This window comes from Chamaea fasciata, unplaced genomic scaffold (assembly GCF_029207755.1).
Source record: "Chamaea fasciata isolate MVZ Bird 193981 ecotype frontalis unplaced genomic scaffold, bChaFas1.0.hap1 SCAF_5, whole genome shotgun sequence".
Classification (NCBI taxonomy): Eukaryota; Metazoa; Chordata; class Aves; order Passeriformes; family Sylviidae; genus Chamaea; species Chamaea fasciata.
This window is the reverse complement of record NW_027094090.1, coordinates 54,052,171-54,074,159: the sequence shown is the minus strand read 5'-3', so window position 1 is coordinate 54,074,159 and position 21,989 is coordinate 54,052,171. Positions and strand designations below refer to the sequence as shown.

General features: G+C 40.4%; 2 protein-coding genes across 8 annotated transcripts in view; one reads left to right on the top strand and one right to left on the bottom strand.

Moving 5' to 3' along the window:
* Nucleotides 1-10,425, bottom strand: part of IRAG2 (inositol 1,4,5-triphosphate receptor associated 2) — a 36,649-nt gene extending 26,224 nt beyond the window's left edge. For 3 of the 7 annotated variants that reach the window (XM_066183709.1, XM_066183715.1, XM_066183712.1), the window contains exons 1-11: nucleotides 10,336-10,425; nucleotides 8,034-8,643; nucleotides 7,119-7,244; nucleotides 6,216-6,396; nucleotides 5,936-6,012; nucleotides 5,778-5,856; nucleotides 4,660-4,818; nucleotides 3,415-3,532; nucleotides 3,063-3,113; nucleotides 1,904-1,981; nucleotides 1,304-1,360 (exon numbers count right to left, since the gene is read on the bottom strand). In XM_066183709.1, the coding sequence (XP_066039806.1) occupies nucleotides 1,304-1,360; nucleotides 1,904-1,981; nucleotides 3,063-3,113; nucleotides 3,415-3,532; nucleotides 4,660-4,818; nucleotides 5,778-5,856; nucleotides 5,936-6,012; nucleotides 6,216-6,396; nucleotides 7,119-7,244; nucleotides 8,034-8,622 (1,515 nt within the window). In that variant the 5' untranslated portion in view covers nucleotides 8,623-8,643; nucleotides 10,336-10,425. Of the gene's footprint in view, nucleotides 1-1,303; nucleotides 1,361-1,903; nucleotides 1,982-3,062; nucleotides 3,114-3,414; nucleotides 3,533-4,659; nucleotides 4,819-5,777; nucleotides 5,857-5,935; nucleotides 6,013-6,215; nucleotides 6,397-7,118; nucleotides 7,245-8,033; nucleotides 8,644-8,767; nucleotides 8,815-10,335 lie in introns of all 7 variants that reach the window. The other 4 variants (XM_066183711.1, XM_066183713.1, XM_066183714.1 and 1 more) reach the window with 4 other exon arrangements.
* Nucleotides 10,426-12,842: 2,417 nt separating this feature from the next.
* SPX (spexin hormone) lies at nucleotides 12,843-20,334 on the top strand. The gene is made up of 6 exons (XM_066184682.1): nucleotides 12,843-12,866; nucleotides 17,024-17,104; nucleotides 17,218-17,275; nucleotides 18,142-18,204; nucleotides 18,819-18,902; nucleotides 20,167-20,334. The coding sequence occupies exons 1-6, from the start codon at nucleotides 12,843-12,845 to the stop codon at nucleotides 20,223-20,225; spliced, it is 369 nt and encodes a 122-aa protein (XP_066040779.1). The 3' UTR covers nucleotides 20,226-20,334.
* The last annotated feature ends 1,655 nt before the right edge of the window (nucleotides 20,335-21,989 follow it).

The window sequence follows — 21,989 nt, the reverse complement described above, 5'->3', positions numbered from 1 at the left end:
CCTTTCTTAGCAATGAGCTTAGTCAGGTTATGCCATTCCAATAAGAGACACCTCAAAGACAGTAGAGCATTCACAAGAGAAAACAAATTTGGAGTAGGAGCTCTTGTCCTCTCACACTTTTATGAGTCCTTCCTACCGTCTCTTTAAAACTCATTGATGTTTTTGAAAGAGATGAAGTGCACAGAAAGCTAAGCAGGAAAAGTGAGGTTATAGAACCCGATTATGCTAATATGCCAACAAGTTAACTCAGTTTTTCACATCAGTTGCCTCAAAATTATACCAACCACTCACATTTATCCACGTGTAATCTAGCAGTCTACTTTCAAAATTCCCATTTAATCAACAGACTGAGAGAGTCTTGTTAATACTCAATACTACCGAACTCACAAAACTTTGAATCATTCAAGGAGAAAGTGAAAGTTACTTTTTAAAGAAAGAATTTAATAAATTTCTGCCCTTAAGCTGCTTCTGGAAAAACAACCAACCAAACCAAAACTATTAGAACACTCAGCTGTAAAGTTGTCAGCTGGATCACACTGAAGTTCAGTTCGCTTTTTTACTATTTGAATTCAGCTGCAGTCACTTCACAGGGAGCCCAACAGTCAAATATTTTATCAGGAGATTTATAGTATGTTCTGCTAAGTAGAAATTCCACTGGCATAGAAGGCTCTTTACATAATTCATGAATCCAGAGAAGACCAGCAGGTATGTATGGTCTCATATCTTTGTTTTCTAGTATAAAATGCATGTTTAAAAACATCAGAAACGCTCACTCCTCAAAGCCTAGATAATTGCACCTCAGCAATAAAAGGACAAATTTCCTTTTCCATTGGGCTCTGAGTCACCATTTCTAGTGACACAAACAATTCCAGTGAAAGATGTGAAGGGAAAACTTCTGTAGGTCCCTGCTGAAGGAAGTAGCTTTTAGAAGTTTCTGGACATTTTGTCTGAAGTTTACAAGTTTGTTTTAATAGGTTGTGATTTAAAAAAAAAAAAAAATCCTGAAACCTTTAATTATGCTGACTCATAACCAGGTCCTAAAGTAGAGCTCGCCTACTTTGAAGCCATTTATAGCATCAGGTTCTGCAGTGTGAGAAGAGTAGAAATAAAAGTACCACAGTGAATACTACTGCCTTGCCTTTTTACAAATACTTCCATCAATACAGACCAGGAACCTGGGCCAGTGGAAGCTGTCCCTGGCCATGGCAGGGGGTTGGAACAAGGTATCATTAAGGTCCCTTCCAACCCAAGTTATTCTGTGATTGTGGGGGTTTCAGTCAGTAATGAAGTAAAAGCAACTAACCTGGATCAGGCTTGCCTCTTTATTCACCACAGTGCTCTCATAGATATGGGCTTGGATCTGAAGAATGAAAAGATAAAAAACCCACAGCCATCAGTACAGACTTATCAAAGTCTGTTTCTATTTTCTACTAGGAAGGGAAACAGTATCAATGTTCCTTGCTTAGAAAAATCAAATTCTTCTTTGAGTACCTTGTGTGGTGTTTGTTTCAAAGTACAGATCTTGTACCCAGCAAAGAGTGAAAGTATTCTCCTCTTTCAGTCACCTTTGGCTCCTCTCATCCGTCCAGGCCAATATTTTTAGCAACATCTCTCAAGCCATAACCTTAATGTATTTTCTTGAATATTGAGGAAAGGGTACCCAAAAAAATTTTAACTTGGAGGAAAGAATGGAACTGTGGATTGTTTCTATCAGCCTAGATTTTAGCCTCCAGACAGAACTTCCCTGGTGAAAGCTGTCATGCTCTCCAAACTACTATTTCACTGCAGTCCTTCAACATAGAGAGGTTCAGGACTGTTTGCCTTCCAGCAGCAGAAATCTCCCCTTCACTAGAACCAAGTAAAATCCAGGACTTTTTATTCCTCTCAGCTTTGAAATGCTTACTTGAAGCTGCGCTGCATTTTTAGACAGCTCCAAAATCTTCTTTTGCAGCCCGTTGGTGTCCATGCTATTCCTAATAATCTAAACAAGACACAGAGTGTTTAGGCACAGCTGAATGGATTGACAGCTTCTCCTTGAAGAAACCAGGCAAAAACGACATCTCCACCCCCAAACTGCAGCCTACTCTCAAGCACTACCAGCATTTTTGCACATACAGTGCATGTGTTTGCCCCACCAAAACAACTTCTGCTCCTTTTCCTACCCAGAGCACTGGTAAAAGAGAAAACCCCTCAAACTATGACTTATAACCACTACGAGAACCAGAAAGCCAAAGAAAAGTCAGCCCTGCAGCATGAGATTTTTTTTTTCAGAAAGATGTGGTTTAATAGCTATTTGGACTAAGGAGCTTTGCAGAAAGACTGACCTTAAGGTTCTTCTCTTTACTATATTTAATTTAACCTCTTTCTCCATTGCCCCCTGAATAGTCTGAAATACAGTCTGTAAGGAAGCATTAAAATATTATATCACCTGATAAAAACTAGCTTATAAAATATTTGCTCTGATGCAGTTAAAAAAAAAATTAACAGCTCTTCTCCAAATAAAAAAACAAGTCTAGGGATACTCTGCTGATGGAGCTACATTCCCTTAAAAATTCCTGTAGGTCCTTGGCCGGTGTCAATGGATCCATCTGTGAGCGGAGACCCCACCCACTGCATTTTAAAATTATTTTTTAATGTATTTTTGGTGTTACAAGATTCCTCCTTTGGATCTTAAGGGAGGAAAACAGTAGTGAAAATGAAATGATAAAGTGTTGGATGGAGATTGTTTCAATATGGAGTTTGTGTATTTATAGCTGTGGGAACCAGAAATACATGGAATTTGCCTATAAATCTTGGAAAAAAGGTGGTGGTGGTGGGGGAGAAGTAGTTTGTCTCTGTCCCTCTGCTTCCCTAACCTCACATCCTTACTTACACAGCAAGTGGAAAATATGAAGCACAGTTCAGCCTCAAGATATAAAGTTTTATGAGAAATCAGCCTTTTAAAATGTTAGATATTTTGATAACCTAATTAGCATGCAAGGCTTCAAAGTCTGAAAAACATTTCATTTCTTAGTGGTAAATTTCAGCTAGGCAAGAACATGTCAAATCATGATTTATTTTACCTCTTCCTGGAGAGAAGTAACTTTGATGTTGAGAGACTGATTTTCTTTTTGCTGATCAAGTTATGGGGGAAAAAAAATAATGGAAAAAGAGAAAAACAGAAGAGTTGGTTGTGGCATGTAAAGTTCAGCAATCAAAGAGCAACAGACCACAAACACATCCAGAGCTGTGGTGTTGTATCCCTTTGTTTCAGAGAGCACACAAAAAGGGGAGAGCTGAGGCTGGTGCAGCTCATGAGCCTTCACTGAAGGTACAGAGAAGGTCTTCAGAATTCTAACAGCCTCAGCAGCCCCACCACTGTCACAGCAAGGTGTGGGGTGCTGTACAAGGGGAACAAGAAGGAAGAGCACCTACAAGCTGTTTGTTCTGCCAGAGAATTTGCTCTCTCTTCTCTTCTGACAGGTTCAGGTTGCTTCTTGCTTCCTCTAGCTCTTCTTCCAGGGATTTGGCTTTCAACACAGAGTGCTGGATGCTGCACAGGGGGAAGCAAATGCAGAGAAACTTTAGCCAGTTAATGTCGGTTGTTTAGATAGGATGGAAATAAAGTATTTTTAGAAGCCATCAGGGACTTATTTTTTGCCACAGACACTTAACAGAAAAGCAACAATCAAGTTTAAGCCCAACATTTGTGTCCAGGAAACAAAAGCTCATGGTTCTATTTCCTATTTATCACTCCCTTCCACTCTTACAGTAAAGGATGAAACCCCTCCAAGACAGGTGAATGAAAACAAAGCTATGTTAAATCTATTAAAAATTTCACTTGTTACAGTGAAATATATCAAATTACCTGAGCACAAACTCATCTTTACAGCACTTCATGGTTTACAGTTGGGGAAACTATTTCAGTTCAGTATTCAAGGATGAGCTCTGCACCATTTTCTTACCCTAATCTGATAAACCCCAAACCATGTATTAAAGCAACAGGCAAGGCCCTTTTCCAAGCTAACTTGATCCTGCAGAGCATCCCAGAGCAGGTGGTCCCACATAAGGCACGTGTCCCATGCCAGCTACCCTGCAGAACTCTTGCCTTAATCTCCCCTGAAAACAGCTTGGCAGCTGACCAAACTATATCACAGTGTAATTAATTAAGCCAGATGTACACAATGAAAGATGGGCTTGTACTTACGGCAGTGATATGTCCTCAGGCTACAGAAAGGCTGAACAAGCAACATAACTCACCTCAGTCCATCAAATGAGTAGCAAAGTAACTTTAGACATTAATTTCTGCTTGGCAACAAGAATGTGGTCCAGGATTTGAAGCCTTCTTGGCTTCCAAGAGTTCTTGGCTCTTCCCTTGGTAATATTATGCTTTTTTTTAATGTTGTTGTTATTTTGTTTGTTTTATGCTTTAGCCTGAGATTCTCCCTCTGTGCGCCCACACCACCACACGCTGCAGGAACCTGGCTCTGAGATGAATGATTTTATAAGAACCAGGAAGGACAGAGCAGAACAATTAGGCAAGAGGGCTAAACTTTACAGACATTGCACAAGTCAAGAAAGCCACTGTGAAGAAGCAATGGTGAAGAGAAAAGCATGAAAGCAAGGCTGGAAGACCACAGCTCTGCCCATGGCAGGCCTGATGCCATCAGGGTCCCCCACCTTTTTAATTGTTGATGTAGATGGTCGTTGTCTGCCAAGAGCTTGCTGTTGGTCTCATCCACAGCTTCCAGGGTAAGCTTCAGCTTGCTGTTCTCTTCCTGAAGCTTCTGGTTGTTGTACTGTAGGTCCGCAATGCAGGTTATCAAGTCAGAGGTCTCCCTGTCCCAGGGAGTAACAAAGCCAGGAAAGAGTGAGAAAGGTGATTTCACCTACTTCAGACTTTTAAAACATGCTACTGCACTGACTGAAGGTAAGAGGAGAGCCCACAGAGCACTTGTGATGCTGCAGTGTCCAGACATTTGCTCTGCACAGAGATAATGGAGCATTTCCAAGTCAGTTTTATGGGCACCATGAAGTTCGGTTTAAGTACTTTTTCTGCTTCCTACAACTAGAGTTTGCTGTCAGAAGATGTCACAGCTGGACGTCTGCACAAGAGTGCTTTAAGATTTTGCTAATCACCTCTTGGGCCACTAATGATGCTTCTGTATTTACTCTGTAATTTCCGGGTCCTTTCTTTTCCCCCAAGTCACCCCCTACTTTATGCTTTCAACTAAAACTTGAATGAGGATCGTTCTTTTGAAATCCTGAGAAATTATAGGGAAGCATTACAGAGTAATGTTGGATTTCTGACTAGGCATAAACTGCAAATAGAACTTCTGCTCTTTGTTAAGTGCTTTGCCATTAACAGAGTCCAAACCACAAACATCACTAACTACTGCTACAAAAAAGCCCTCAACAAATGCTCTATCATAAGAAAAGCGATCCCAAACAAAACCCAAGACCACATTTTCAGGACATATTGTCTTCTTATTGTCAGACAACTAAGAATTTGATGGAGGGAAGGAACCAGTTAAAACAGGGAAAGACGCAACAAAAATCTGACCACAGATTAAAAAGGTAAATGGACACAGAAGCACCAAGAAATCAGTAGGAAAAAAAACTGGTTTTATTTCAAGTCTTAGCAGAAGCGGTGACAGCATCAAGAGCTTCTGCAGACTGAGATGAGCATTAAAATCTGCAAGGATAGTGTTCCAAAATAAAGGTTATTGGAATTTCTGTCAAGCGGTTCAAAGCTAGGAGTACTATATTCTGAGAAAGAATTGCTTAAGTGGACTCACATGTCTCCTTTAGAGACATCGCCCCCAAGGGCCTCCAGGCTTCCTGATGTAACATTCATCCAGACATGCATCTTCTTGGCTGAAAGAGGTGGAAGTTTTGGTTATAGAGCAAGAAAGTGGAGCTTTCCTGAACAGAAACAGAGCAAAGTGTTCTGCACCTTCAGAGATGTTTTTAGGTGCTTGAAATTCCAAGTCTTCTGTGCTTGCTGATGATTCCTCAGTAGCACCTTCTTCCCTGAAAGAAGGGAGCATCAAGGGTCACAAAACCAGCAGGACACTGGGCTGCTTACCAACTTTGTAACACTTCTAAAACTTTAGCCAAACCCAACGTTGTGGACATGGTGTCCCAGTGCCCCTTTCTTTCCAGAGCCACAGGGGAAGTTTATAATTTCTTGTTTCCACAGAAGACTTATGAGAGATGTATTAAAATGTTGTTACCATTTTCTCTTACAGTCTTCAATCCACTCTCCCATGATGGCATGATACGTTTCCAGGTCCATGGAGATATCTTTGTGCTCCGGGTCAAGCGTGTTACACAACTCTTCAAGACCACTGTCCTCTGATTCCCGGCTGGTTGTATGTCTCAGATAATCAATTATCTTGGACACTGCCACTTTTCCTAAAGCAGAAACAGGGGTCAGACTGCAAAGCCTGGCAAGGCACCATAAAAAAAAACTAAATGGCTACACTACTGAACTGAATTGTATCCAGTTACCCTCAAGAGCTGTAGACAAGCAACAGATTCCTGCAGTTGGAGTGTGATCTGGAGAAAAAAAAAGTGGCTTGGAGCACTTTTTTGTTGGTTTGAGGTTCTTTTTTGTGGTGGTGGATTTTGGGGTTTTTTTTTGTATAAAATTCCACTTTACTAGTTTTGTGGACTTCAGTTTAAGAGGAATAAAAGTGGACACATGATACTAATCCTTGTTCTCAAGGCCAGGTTGGATGGGGCTCTGAGAAACAAGGGACAGGGGAAGGTGTACCTGCCTATGGCAGGGGGACAGAATTAGATGATATTTAAGGTCCCTTCCAACCCAAACCATTCCATGAATCTATGATTTTAAGTCATGTCAGGTGGAACTGGGAGGAATTGTCTCTTGCTCTGAAGTTTCCCAGGTTTCTAACGGGGTAAAGGCCGAAAGAAAGAAACAGTCATTTGCAATAAGGGTAACTGCTAGAAATGTGTTGCTCCTGTCTTTTCCCTGTGCTAAAGCACTGCAAAGACCAGCAGAGGAAGGGTCAGGCACCACGCAGAAGAGGCACAGGCATTTACACATCTCTCCTGAACCTTGGAAATCTGTTGAGAGGAGAACAAAAGAGATCAAGGAAAAAACCCTGGCAAACCTGTGTGGTGGATGTCACATGCACAGAAGATGGTGGTCAGCAGGTCCTCTTCACAGATCAAGCTCACGTTGTATATACTGTCAGCTTTGTACCCCGGAGTCTGCCTCCCTCCTGGGAAGAATAAAACTGTTATTGCTCATCTTTATTTGCTCATGGTGACTTTCATTCCAGATGACTGCAACAACAAAATCAACTAACCAGCTTCCCCTCCAATAAAAACAGAGCTTTTACTGCTAAACAAGAGCAGGAACTGGTCATAGCTGGAGCCTCTGAGCTGGGAAGTACTCCATGCATCTAGTTTTATACACGTATTTTTGGAAAAACTTGGTTATTCTTTCCATGAAGTGAATCTATGAAACAGGACATTTTAAGAGGCCAGGTATCTCTTCCCTCCCCCTCCAGATATACTGTAGAAAAATCGTTAGACTTGAATTAATTTATTAATAAAACAATCCCTAAAACAACCCCCAACAAGAAAAACAAACAAACCAACCACAAAAAAGCCCCCAAACAAAGAGCAACACCCAGACTCATGTATCTTCAAAATTAGTCCAATAGACAAAACATAGGCTAAATTAAGAGCCAAATAAAATTTGACTATTAAAAAAAATGCTATAGTACTAGCCAAATAATAATCTCAATCTCTTAAACTGTTTAAAATATCTCAAACTAAAAATGAAATAACAAATTTGAAAAAGGTTTTGCCCTATTAATTCCTCAGTTTTTACAATCACATCAATATTTTTAGAGAAAATTTAAGATCTGCCTCAGCTCTTTTTGCTATCTTGTAAGATTTGAGTGCTACTAAAATGTGTTATTACCAGTTTAAATGGTAAATAAATGTCATCTGCATAGGCTGAATGTTCAGATGTGTAGGATTCTGAATTAGGGGGTGTTTTTCTTCAGGATGTTTACCTCTTTCACTTGAAGGAAATGTTTTTGGCACAGGAGGTCGGACCACAACACTTTCTGCCATTTTTTCAGATGTGAAGAAATATACATTTGGACTTGATGTCAGATGCTTCTGCTTGGGCCGCACATCTTTAGGTTCAGCATTTGCTACAGCACATGGTTTGTTCTGGGCATTGGCCTCCCTGGGTCCAAAGCAGCATGGAGAAGAGTTCTCCACGGGATAGGGAGGCATCCATGAGCTGCTGGGTCTCTCACTGCTTTTAGGGATTGAAAAAGTGGTTTCTGCAGAGTAGGAGTCAGAGGTGGCCCCAAGACCAGGTGAGTTTGCAGACAAAATGCTGTCACTGTCAGGGCTGACCAAGGGTGAACAAGTACTCTCCCAGCTTCTGCAGGTTCTCCCTTTCAGTATTTCTTCCAGATTTTTTTTAGGATTGCTCTGTGGGCTGTCGAAGTTCCGGGACTGAAATTTTGGTATCTGCAAAGCTGGGTTGGAGACTTGGTCCATCATTTGGATGGATTTGATTTTCCTGCAGATGCTGTCCACTGGGTTGTGGTGCTGTTTTTTAGCTCCACGTTCCAAAGACTTCACCATTTTCCTTCTCTTGCCAAATATCTGGAAAGAATAGGTACATGAGAGTCAGTGTGATCAACACACACATATTTATGCCAAATTTTCCATTCAGCAGACAGTTTGGAGCTTTGGCATCCAGGAGTTTGAAAACCCTTGTTCCACTTACCAGCTGTGACAGAAACCTTCAGCCAGGACATTCTGTTGTCCAGGGAACTAGAAATTGACGTGGAAAAGTTGGGGAAGAAAGACAGAAATACTTCCTGAAATCTCACTGCTTATTCTTAAATACCATAACCACAGCAGGGAGGGAGAATGAAAATAAAACCTGAAGAACACCCTGCAAATTAACAGAGGACTTTTCAAGTTGAAGGAAACACTTTAATTATATCAGGAGTAGCAGAGGGGGAAGCAGAAAAAGTGAGACCAACAAGAGTTTCAGCATTTCTGTGAGCCTACAAGAACAAAAACCCTCCAAACTCCAGAGATTCTTGTACTAATCAGCTACAGCTGTCATGATGCCACACTGGGAATTACATAAGAAATATGCCCAACAGAGGCACCTTCTCCCATGCGTATTTTTATTATCTATTGTCCCAGGCAAAATTTAAAAAGGTATTTCCTACAAGATGAGCATGTTGGTATGTGACTAAGGCATGGGAGGTTCATTTTTCAGGGATAAATCCTCATTCCCAGTGAGGTACCCATATCTACCCTACACTTTACAACCACCTGAGCTGATCAGCTAGGAGCTTCCAAGGGGTAATGGGGTCTTCACCCACAGCTTATCAGCCCTCCAAAGAAGCATCTGCTGAAATACCAGTGCCAAGAATGTTCACTGGGGGATGCCCTCAGCTGGCCTGGGACACAGCTCCAGGACAGGCATCCCCAGTGCAGCTAAATCATTGGGAAGAAATGAGAGGGGAAACAACTCCAACTGGAAGTGACATTGAGATTATGGAGCCATATTATTAAATAACAATAACATACTGAATGAAGCTGGGTGAAGCTCCCAAGAAGCAGATTTTAAGTGATTTTTTTTTTATGCAGAAAAATTAATTCCTTTCCCCCAAAATAGCAGCAGGCTTCACTAGCACTTAGCACCCGTATAATTTTTCAAAGCAAGGAATAAAATGGTATATAAGTATTTCTTAATCTAGATCGAAATAAACATAAATACTAAGTGTTTTTTTAAAGTGGTTTATTACAAGCTGCCTATATGGCAGCAATTCAGTTTTATATGAACAGAAGCAAAATACTTAAGGTTATTTTTCTAATATTTCTACAAGTAGTAACATTTACTCTAATGAACACGTCCTTATCCACAAGAATACTTCAAAAAAATAAGAACAAAAGAAGCTCAGAGCAATTTTCAAGAAGAGAAATTCTAACAATGTCTCTTATAAAAAATTTAATCCTCAAATAAACACCAGGCAGTGGAGGTAGTCTTCTATATTAGAGATGAATTATTACAGGTGTCTTATCTCTAAAGAGATAGATGAATTATCTTTAAATTAAAATTTAAATACCACTGCAATTAGGTTTAGGATTGTCCATTAAGTGCACAAGAATCTTCAAGCAGATACAAGTAACACTCCATTAAAGGGCATTGAAATTTTTTCTGTAATGTACCAGTAAAAAAAACCAAAAAAAACAAACCAACAAAAAAAAAAACACCACCAAAAAAGCCCACCAAACCCAAACAACAAAAAACACAGCCCAAAACCTTATACTCACACTAGCATGCAAAAAAATAACTTCTCTGAAGGAGACAGCACAGCTATTCTAGCCGTTCCTCTGAAAAATAGTGGCACACTGAACTTCAGCGTTTAAATGAGCAGAGGGCTCTTCCGCTGGAAAATCAGCTTTACAAGGTACAGTTGTTGCCACTCAGCCCTCAGCTGAGAGAGACCACCAGCTGCAACCAGGTTCTAATCGAGCATCATGCTCCTGCTTCCTGGCCTTTTTACTTTTTTCCCCTCACATCTCTCCTGCACGTTAGATTAATTGCCTGTAATTTCAATGCAACCTAAAGTCTCCCCGATTTTCTAATTATTGTTTAATACAGCAAAATATATTGTGATATAGGTTATTGCTGTGTCAAAACTCTGGTTCCTGAGATGTTTCTCACTTCTACTAGCAGTTCTTTCCTGCTTTTCCCACCTACAGCAAAATTTCAAGCAGGAGGAGATCTCTCCTAATTTCTGAGAGTTAGAACAGGGAATCTGGGGACTGTATACTTTTCATCATTCTCACCACTTTGGAAAAGAAGGAAGTGTTGAAGTCTCTTGAGCTGATAGTGTATTAAATAGTATCTCTGTCAGCTGTCAGCTCTGCCCTTGGTTCTGTGAAAAAAAAAAAACAAACGTCATTAGGACCCTTAACTAATTCCTCTTTTTTGTATTAAGTTATAATAGTAAAAGACGTGCAGTAGAGTCTGCCTGTCTGAAGGGCTGTACAGCCCCCACTAAAGTACCTCATAAATGCCCATGCTTAGAAGGCCACTTCTCCTTTCCAGCCTGCAAACTGGAAAAAACTGTTTTCCAGCTGGTCTTTTCACTTGGTGTTTGCCTCAGATTTATCCATTGCTGGGGAAAAAAAAAATTGTTGTGCCATCCTGTGGTTCACTGAACTTCAGAAGTAACACCTCTTCCTGAGATGCTTGAACCTTTCAAAATTTTGTGGATTTCTACTCTTTCCTGATGCTTTCAAACACCCCTCACCCCATATAATATATTTAAATTTTACTTATAATTATCTCTTGAAGCTGCTTCTCTTTCACAAACACTTGCGAGAACAGTAGAACCTGGACCTGGCTGCAGCATTGCTCACACATTAGTGCTCCACAAAGTCACTGTTACTCCTCTTGTGTGAGGCATTTACATGATTTCTGACAGATTGGATTGTCTGCATCTTGTTCTGTAATTCAAGCAGCTTTTAGCACAATTCTTCTCATACAGTTCAGAGAAAAGACAAAAAGCTTCTTCAGCAAATCTGCGGTGCTTGAAATGCACCCACAGATGTTGTGGTGCTGAATGTGCAACAGAATAGTTAAATGAATTTGGGCCAGCAACTCATGGCCTCTCTAATCATGCACCTGGTTTACACCAGAGAGTATCTCTTCCCTTCAGAGCTGCACCATGATAATTCACCTTCCCAGAGAAGTTGAACACATCCCTACTTATTGTAGAGGGGTGGACTAGACGACTTTTAAAGGTGTCTTCCAATCCAAACTATTCTATGGGTCTGTAAATTAAGGTCTATTATGAAAATAAATAACATTGGAAAACATATCTGTGTGGCATAAAATGTATTGATGGATTGCAGATAGGGTTGTTTTGGTCAATAGGTTTTACAGGGCAAATATGGAGCTTGTACACAAACTTTCCTTTAGTCTGAGTGGGATATATGAGGTTAAAGTCCGGAGTCAGCTTTGAAAGATCACAGAAACACAAAAAAAGCAGCCCAAAAAGAAGATATTAAGAGGTCGTATGGGTCATAACCTTGTATCTGGGCAGGATCAGTTGGGCCATGAGTCCTAAAAAGGGGTTGCGTAATCTATTCTCTGTGTTTCTCAGTTGATAACAAATCAACATCCTTCCAGGGCAATCTATATTTGACTTTGCTACTGGTAGAAAGCTTGCCTTACTATGCAACTTAGTGCAAATGAAATGCAAAATGCTTTGTAATTTCCTACTTTGCAGGATCTGCCGTGACATTTCACAGCCTATTATGATGCTCGAGCAGCATGTAGGAGCCAGAAGTACACTGTGCTAGGTGCTGCTCAGGTGCCAGACAGAAGTGGGATATATTTCCCAGAGAGTTACCAAACTAACAGGAAAAAAACCAAAACAAAAACCAAAAAATGAACAAACAAACAAACAAAAAAACCAAACCAAACCAAACCAAAACAAAACAAAAAAACCCCACAAAAATCCCCCAAAACCAAAACCAAAACAACAACAAAAAACCAAACAAACAACCCCCCCCACACACACACACAAAAAAACCCCCAAAAAACGAGAGGAAATGGGAATAAGCACAAAACAAAGGTCATAAATTCTGGAGATTTATACCTCGACAGCACCAGTGTTTGCTGATGTCCACTGACCACCTACACACAAGACAGCTGCACCTTCTTCTCAGGAGCAAGCCATGGCTCACTGGTGTCCTTACCAGCAGTTAAAAATACATGGGCACAATGACTGTATCCTATATATCCAGGGAAATATTTGGGTAAGGGCATGGTCGTGACTCAAGTCAGTGAGGTAAGTTTGACCCCACTGGTTAAAACTCCAGCACACGAGAACATTTCCCCCTCACCTCAGTACTGAACTTCAATGTCAGAAATTATCTTTTTATCACTTATAGCATCAGGATATGCAGCCTGTGCCCTTTAGATCATCTCGAAGAACAAGAATAGGTTATGTTCTTTCTAATAAGGGATCCTGCTGCTATAGCAAGCTTCCCTCTACTTTTCTCACTCAGGGTATTGATTACATGCCAGAGCCACTGCCTCCTCCAGGTGAATCAGCTGAGAAATGGCAGCACTGACAATGAGTGTTTGGTGCACAGCTCATCATCCCAAAGTGCCACAGTTTTTTAGTGTGTTATGATCCATAACCCAATTATAGGCTGCTTCCTTCCAAGAGTACGAGCTCACATGTGCCCACACACAGCCACAGTTCTTTTGTGAAGGCAAACACTCTCAGTAGCTGCAATGCCTTCCCAAAACTTTGCCTCCTGTCCCTGTTTACAAATAAACTCTGTGCTATGTGCCATCCTGGAAGTGGTTGGATTTCTGGGAAGGGTGAGGTGACCACCTTCTTGCCATAGAACCATGGCAAGAAAAAGTTTTGAAGGGAGAAGCTGAGTCTTTTAAATTTTGATCCCTGAAGTAGAATTGACAAACCTGGAGTTCTTTGTTCTGCATTCAGACAAATCCTTACAGATTTCCAAGGAGATGGTTCTGAAAAACACTTGTTTGAAAACTGGAGCAACTTGGAGTCACTAGTCATAGTAAAAATAAATTGATTTAGAGCTGTGAGTCACAAAGGCACAGATAATTTAAGGGAAAAATAAATACCTTTTGAAAATTTAAAAAACAAAAACAAAAAAACCCCCACAAAAAACCAAAACCCCAAGCCCCAAACCATTATGGAAATGCAATTTGAGATTGGGTTCATTTCACCTGATGTGTAAGGTCCAGGTCAACTGTCTCTTGCTACAGGTTGTAACTTAAACTCCTGACTTTTAGACACCTTGGTGGCACTGAGGCATCTGATAGTACAGCAATGAAACCATTGTATTTAAGATGATGCTGTCAAGATCCTGCTTCTGCTCTTGAACTGGTGGCCACCTGTCCCCACAACAAGGCAGTTCCGATTTTGATCTGCTCACATCAGCTCCCTGCTGCCCTCCAGGCAGCTTCAAACAAGCCCCAATCTCTACAAGAATTTCAGTGGGACTCAGGATACAGCCAGGTTTGGGAGACTGACACTCCCGCAACACCAAGTCAGAGTCGCTCAGATTTTGCAAAATGGTCAAAAGACAAGAAAAACAGAAGCTATTTTCCTGTATTGTGGTAACATCTTTCCCCATGCCTCCCATTCTCCTGCTTTTCTCCCCAGTTGCAACAGAAGAGGCTGAGCTGGTTGTCCCCCCCCCTGTTTCTTTAGTGTTATCTTGTCTCATTCCAGTGGCAGGAAAAGCAGGGTTTATTTTCAATGCCAGACACATTTCACTTTTCCTGTCACGAGGAGAACTGTCCTGAAGAGATACTTCACATTGCCCAATCCCAAAGGCAGGGGTTAATTTTCACAGGCTCAGCTGTATGTTTTGATTCCAGCCCTGTGGTCTGTGCATAACAGGAAGATCTAAAGTTACTCCAGAAGAGAGCAGGGGAGAAGTTTTATCTTTTCCAAGCCTCTGCATGTTAAATGTCTCCTGGACGAAATGCACAGCACCCTTCTAAGGCTGAGGGTTAAGCATCATCAAGAAATGTCTCTGATCTGTCAGAGCACAGGGAAAAGAACAGGGAAAATAAACTTCAGAGTGAAGTAGATGCAAGTAGAATCCCTTCTGCTGGCTAGGATTCATCAGGGCATGGCCTTTTAAAAAGGATAGAGCTCTAACAGCAGCTCCCAGCCACCACAGGAGATGCTTGAGACCGAAACCTGAACTTCCCTCTGGTTTCTTCCCTCTGCCCCAGCACAAGCTGCAGCTGATGGCAATTCTGTATATTCAGTGAGCAATTCTGAGTGGCATGAGAAGGGAACAGAGTGATACCCCCCCAAAAGCTGGACAGGAATTGCACCTCCACTTAATAATGTGCTTTGGAGCAGTGTTCACAGACATACAATGCCAGGGAGGAGCTCAGAGTGAGCAGCAGCAGTGCCTGTCTGCAGGTTCCTCCTTGGACTCCACATCCATGAACCAGTGTTTGTCACATTCATGGCCTCACCTGGATTTTTGTCACACCATGGGCTGGCCCTGTTCGTGAGGCTGCTGCAGTAAACTTTCATTGGTCAACCTTCTAATCAGCAAATTTCTGCCTCCCTGTTTGCTTTGCTTCTCCTTCCACTTCTATCAAGTTTACAAAGGAAAAAGTGCAGGAGGAGATATGAAAACCCTGGCTAGAGAGCAAGCAAGGCCAGGCATCAAACATGATTAACTGTTTACTTGAGGACCAAACCCACTCACCATGACTGCAATGAGCACAACAAACACCCAGAAGTAGCTCACGGAAATGACTTCCCTGATCCCTGCCTTTTTTCTGTTCATTGCTCCACTGTTTGACCTATTCAAGCCCATGTTTTGCCTTTTACTCCAGCCAATCCATGAGACAGAAAAGTGTTTCTGACTATTAGGAGTTCAGGGTTTATTGCGTACTTTTGGTCTTTGTTGTTGTTGAGCTTTGTACTTTTATTTGTGTGTAAGAAAACCAGATGCAAAAGATCATTAGAGAATCAGACCATAGACTACATCCTCTGAATGTATACAAGGAACAACCTCAATCTAGTGATTCTGGGTAAATCACTTCTTTCTTGATGCTGACGAGTAATTTACCAGCTTTTCCAGCTCCCACAATGGATACTAATCTGATGTATAGTACCATATCCTGGGTAAATTCTCACCATCCATATTAATACCCACTCTGACTGTGATTATTGATCATCCAGCAGGAAAGTGATGCATTGCAAATACATAGAGCTGGTGCTGATGTATTCAGGAAGTATTCACCGGGTTAATGGGGTGCATCTCCAAGTCCATCCATCTTTCAATCATTTCAATCAGGACTTCCTGCAAGGCTGCTCAGGAGTCATCAGACCTTCTGCTTCTCCATCTACAGGGCTGACAAGAGATCCCTTCAGACTCCTCCGCCCTGCCAGGCAAGGGGAGGCACCTCCACTTCAAAGATTTAAAAAGGGACCCCTGGACATGTAGGAAGGAGATCTTGTGACTTATCACCCCAAGGAAAGAAGACTGAAGGTTAGTCACCAAGATAAGTATGAAGGTAAGTGAGAATTTTTTGGTGTGTAGCAAACATTTACTTTGCAATTAATGCTTTATTTCCATGTGAGTGCAATAATTAGAAACTGCAGGGGGGGATTAAGAAATATTCCTTAAAAATAACCTGAAAGAAATGTACATATAGCTATATTATGTGTATTTTAAACAACTGCATTAAAAAACACCAATAGCACAACCTCTCAAACCCAGGATGAAATGAACCACAGTGAAACATAAAGTTAGATGCTCTGCTGCCCATCACTGTTATCAGTATATGAATAACAACATGGTCTGTGTGAAGAAGCAGAGGTGCAACTTGTGCACAGAGGATTCATGCTCAGTGCTTCCATTTGCATGTGCTGCATCAGTGAACAAACTCCAAGAATCAAAAAAAAAACCTGTCTTGTGACTTGTGTTAATCATGATTAATATTGATATTGATAGGACGCTCAGTTTAAAACGTTTTTTGCTTTTTTTGTAACCTGAGGAAGTAGAGATTTTGTCTTTTGGTTGGTTTGTGTGTTTGTTTGTTTGGAATGACAAGCCCCCTGCATTTGCTTGTTGTCTATGATTTGTTAAAATCTAGGTAGATTTTATATCACTTTTACCTGTTAGTTTGTACATTATCCTTATTTCTGGAGGATCTGATGTCCTTGTAAATAGGAGCACAAAAAGTGCTCACCTTGATGGCAGTTCTCACCAGGATGGAATGGATTTGAGTAAAAACAATAAAGTTCTATTTAACATTAATCCTCTGATCAGATCAGTGTGCACTGAAACACCCCTGAGCAAGAGGAGGTTTGGCAGCAAGACAGGGACAAGGCAGCAGCTGGGAACATTTAGATGTGAATTTGGGAGGATGTGCAGATGTGAGAGACTTTTCCTGCACCTTGTGGTTCTCTGTTGTGCACAGGGGCTGCATAAACTCACAGTGTCTGCCCTGGCCCTGTTCCTCACAGCATCCTTCATCGCCTGCTCCTGGAGCGCCCCTCAGGTGAGCTCAGGCTGGAGCTCGTGGAGTGTTTGCACTAATTTGCACTAATTAGTGATGGCATGGAATGTTGACATGTCTCTTTTCCCTCTTTTTTTTTTTTTTTTGGCATAAAGGCTCATTTCCAAAGGAGAAACTGGACTCCTCAGGCCATGCTTTATTTGAAGGGTGCACGTAAGTCCTGAGCTCTTTCTGTTTTGAGGAGATAATTTTCTCCACCCCTGGATTATTCCTTGGTTCCACACAAGTGGGAGTTCCTGAGGATGCTGTGGGGGTAGAGGTTTTGAGGCTTGTAGGGAGGATGTGCTAATTGCATCGTGCTAATTATGTCATGGTCACACCTTTGGTCCCTGTACAGGCCATTCACTTCGAAACTGGACTCAATGATCCTTGTAGGTCCTTCCCACTGATTCTACACTTAGAAATTTTGATCCAAAAATCAAATTTAAAAGAAATATTAATAGGAAAAATTGTATTCTGAATTGTTGATTTAAAATTAAAAGACATCAGGGAGGGCAAGTATTAAGAGAGGAAGAAAAAAAAACTCCCTGTAAATTAGAGAAAAAAAAGAAGGTCATAATCCTGAGAGAAATGCAAAAGAGAGACAATATAAATAATTGCAATGCAAAATAAATATAAGCTCCAAACAACTGTAAATATAACTGAAAGTTCTAGTGATATTAATACATTATTTCTAGTCATAAAAGTGAAGATTTTGACCTTCTTTGTTCTTTTTTTGAAATTCTTCCTTTAAATTTTTCTTCTTTGAATAATACATTGTGTTACTTCCCTGGTGAGCTTTTTATCATTCTTATGCACAGGAAGCAATGTGATTTATTTTGTTAGTTTGTGATTTGGGGTGGGTTTATTTCCTTTGTTTAAATAGAAATACAATTTAAAAGACAATACTTTGTAGTCCAGCAAAGAGATTGAAGGCTCCTAACCATATACAAAAAGGAAAAGAGTCCTTTAGGGATTATGAAGTAGGAATTACAACAAACTGGGAGGTTGTTTTCACCCTTCTCCCACTGCTTTTGTAGAGGGACGTCGCTTCATCGCAGATGAGAGCCAGAGGAAGGATTTGTATGACAGAGGGCAGCTTGGTGAGTCCATCATCGCAGGGGTGATGCCCATCCACCTTCCCCAGGTTGTGGGAGAAATCTCTGGAAACGGGGGGATTTGTTTTCCTGGAATCATAGCCAAGGAAGCAACTAAACCCCCTTTTTTTAGTTCCTTCATTCCAATCTGCACATGATAAAGACTGGCTTTTCTCTCTGGTGCACCTGTGTGATTTCATTTACATAATTTCCAGACTGACCTGGGTGCTTAGAGGGATTTTCATCAGTGCTTTTGACTTTCTTTTTGAACTGGAAAAAAAAAGTCAAATCAAGCTATTAATTGTGCTGAAGTGACAAATAACAGAAGCAGACGACATCAATCCACACTAGGCAAGAGAACAGAATGTTGTAAAAAGTTAGGAACTTACAAAAAAGGAAAATGCTCTTTTTGCCTTCTGAGGGACTTTGAAATAACCTCCCTTTTAAAAAGATTGGTGATCTCTCTTGATTGCTGGTTTTGAGTAGACAATGTTGTAGAGTGAAGGAGACAGTATTTTCTTGTCTTTGAGTCTCTAGTAATAGAAATAATAAAAAAGCAACAAAGTAAAGAAATGCCCTAAGAACTAACAAACCATGCATCTCTGATTTTTTCATTCTAGAAACACGCAGCCAAAACACAAATCCTTTATCTCTTTCTGAAGCTGCTGCACTGTTCCTTACTTCCTTACAGAAAGCACAGGAAGGTAAATGCACGTTTTGTTTTATTCTGACTTTTTAAAAGTGGTTTTTCTGTATTTCATTTACTGGCAATTTTGGTAATTAATCTAAAAGGTCTTTTAAATCTTAATCTGAAAGTGTTTTGAACTGATATACTGTTCAACAGAGCACCCTGCATTGGAGTGTACATTAACACAGATTACAACATGAGCCACATAATGATAGCAGGTAAATATTTGTATATTCTGCTTTTAATTCTCTCTTCAGATGTTTTACTGGTTTTCATTCCATTCAAGGGGATGGCTATTTTTAAATTGAATTTTACAACCTAAATCTTTATTTGGGTTACTTTTTCTACAGAATATTGTTTGCTTGTGAAAAAATTTATTCCTCCACTGGATTTGGTGCAAAGGTTTAAAAGAATCCATAAGAACCCCTGGAGAGGAGCTGTTGGTTTCACAATACCAGGCTGAGACCCTAAACCTTTGCTCTCCATGTCCTCTGTCCATAAACCTCCCACCTCGTCAGCTACCACAGACTTTTTATATTTTGGAAATGGAGCTGGGGCTCTGTGCTCTGCCCTCTCTTCCCTGCCCTGGCAGAACTCTGAACCAAAACAAAAAAAAAAGTCAGTGGCACTTTGGAGAGAGAGACAGGCAGAATTAAAAATTAGCATAGTGCTTTGGACAAAATAAATGATAACTTCTAAAGTTAAATCAGTGAAAGTGTCATTTGTATGCCCACAAAATCCTCTGAAGGTGTATTTTTACAAATTTTAGTGGTATTTTCCTGACTTCTGCTGCTGTAGCAGGGGAGATGGACAGCAACTGAGGAAAAAGGGTGAAATGTCTGAGAGAGATAAGCAGAACTTGCAGCTTGTTTGAAAAAAACTGTGTGGAATAACATTTCCATCACTGTGGTAGGAAATGACCAGTTAAACCTGGGTAAGCCATGCACTTTCAGATCAGCTGATTTTAGACTGGACTGAGGGCAATGCACAAATGAAGAACAAGTCCTTTATTTTCATTAGCATGAATTTTTTTTTTTGGCCATATGTTAACTTACCCCTCTGGATATGGTTTGTAGTTTTGCTCTTCAGCACACAAAAAAAAATCCTACATTTAAAAATGAGAGAAGACATGATTTTTTTTAGAGATGCTGCCTCTCTTAGCTGAGCACTCACACTACTCTGAATATGTGCCTAAGGCACATCTGGAAGCCGAAAACTTTGACTGGCTGAACTTCCCTTTTTCTACAACTTATTGCTCCCCATTGTGTCTTGTCTTACAGAGGAAGAAGAAAACAGTGATCACCCTGGCTACTTGACAGACAATCTATTGAATTGGTGAAATTATTTAAAATGTCTTTAAAATTTGTACAGCTTTGAGCCTGAAAGCATAACTTGTGTAAGTAGAGTGTTTCATCCATTCTCACTGAAGTTCCCAAAGGGTGAGGTGTTTTCACAGTGCAAAATTTTGAATGCAAAGGGATTAAAAGGTACTAGTTCAGATAAGGAAAGCGTCTGTAAAGTTCCTGCTTTCTTTAGAGCATGTTGTATATCTCATCTGAAATTTAAAATACATGGTACCATCTCACCTGAAAAGATGATTAAAACCATCTTTTTGGACAACCACTTCATTGAAAAGTTTTTCAATTGTCATTGGGAAACATTTTACCACCTCCCACTTAGATGAATATTGAAGTTTTTTAAACTCTGATAAAGACAGATTCCACTATCACTTTACTGGTGCGCCCTGTAGGCTGCTGATGGTCAGTAAATTCAGTGAGATATAAAAACATTTCAGGTATCTGTGACTGCAAAGGTGATTTTTTGTTGGGTTTTTGTTTGTTTGTTTTTGTTTGTTTGGTTTTTTTTGGTGGTTTTTGTGGTTTTTTGTTGTTGTTTTTTTTGGTTTTGTTTTTGTTTTGTTTGTTTGTTTTGGCAGATATCAGTCAGCACAGAGAACAGGCAGCAGCACTTACTGCTCCAGTTCACTCCTGCAGAAATATTCTGAATAATCCTACTGAGCAAGTCCCAGCACAAATGGACAGTTTGGGGACAGATCTTGCATTATCAGGGCCTCATTAACAACTGCATTGTGACTGTACATTTTTTGTTCTTTCTTTCTGAGCTGTAGAACTGGAATTATGCATAAATCTGTTAATTATCATTCTGTGCTGATAAGGATGTATTATTTATGTAGTTCTGTGGTCTTACTGGAAAGCCCTCTGTGGTTCTGATGTAATTAAAGAGTGGCCACGTGATTTCTGTGTACAAGCACCTGTTTTATTTTTTTAACCTTCTATCCTCGTCATGCTCTTCATCATTTAATGTTAAATTCCCCTGATCTTTCTCATAATGCTGCTAATTAATTCTAACTCACACTAATTATGATGTTGCTTTTCCTCAACACAAAGAAACACAGCCGAAGGAACAGAGGAATTAATTTGTTTCATGGGGTTAGAGGCACCTTCAGTCATTGTTTATAATCTGTATCACTTCATGGAGGAACATAACTGGTGAAATCAAAGTGTCCTGCTTTGTTTGTTTTTAAGCACTAATACATCTTCCAACAGCAGTGCTTGTTGTATGACAGAACATAGGATGAACTTCCCCTCAAGACCAGTGGTATCCACTGGAATCTTTTCATTAATTTAGTCGTCCTTTGTTTCGAGCATATTTGGAATATCACAGGTGCATCTAAGTGATTTTCCAGCATGTTTTACAGGATCGTCAGTCAGTGCTCAGACAAAACAGCATAGAATCAGAGAACATAATCCTAGAATGGTGCAGTTTGGAAGAGAGCTAAATGATCATCTGTTCCAAATGCCCTGATGTGGGCTGGGACACCTTCCACTAGAAATGTGAAAAGTAGAGGGGATATAGGTCCTTTAGTTTATCAGTGTCTTGAAATTTATATGCCTCTGCCTGTCTCAGTGCTACAGGAACTGTACTTACCCTATTCCCAGCTGACTGATTTTCGTGCATGTTCCTGATTTATAGGTCTCAAGCTGAAACAATTCTTCACAAATATCATGAAAGAGAATAAGACTTCTGCCTCGCTGGTGAGCTGTTTGTGAAACCCCAGTAATTTCCATCTGGAAGACAATCC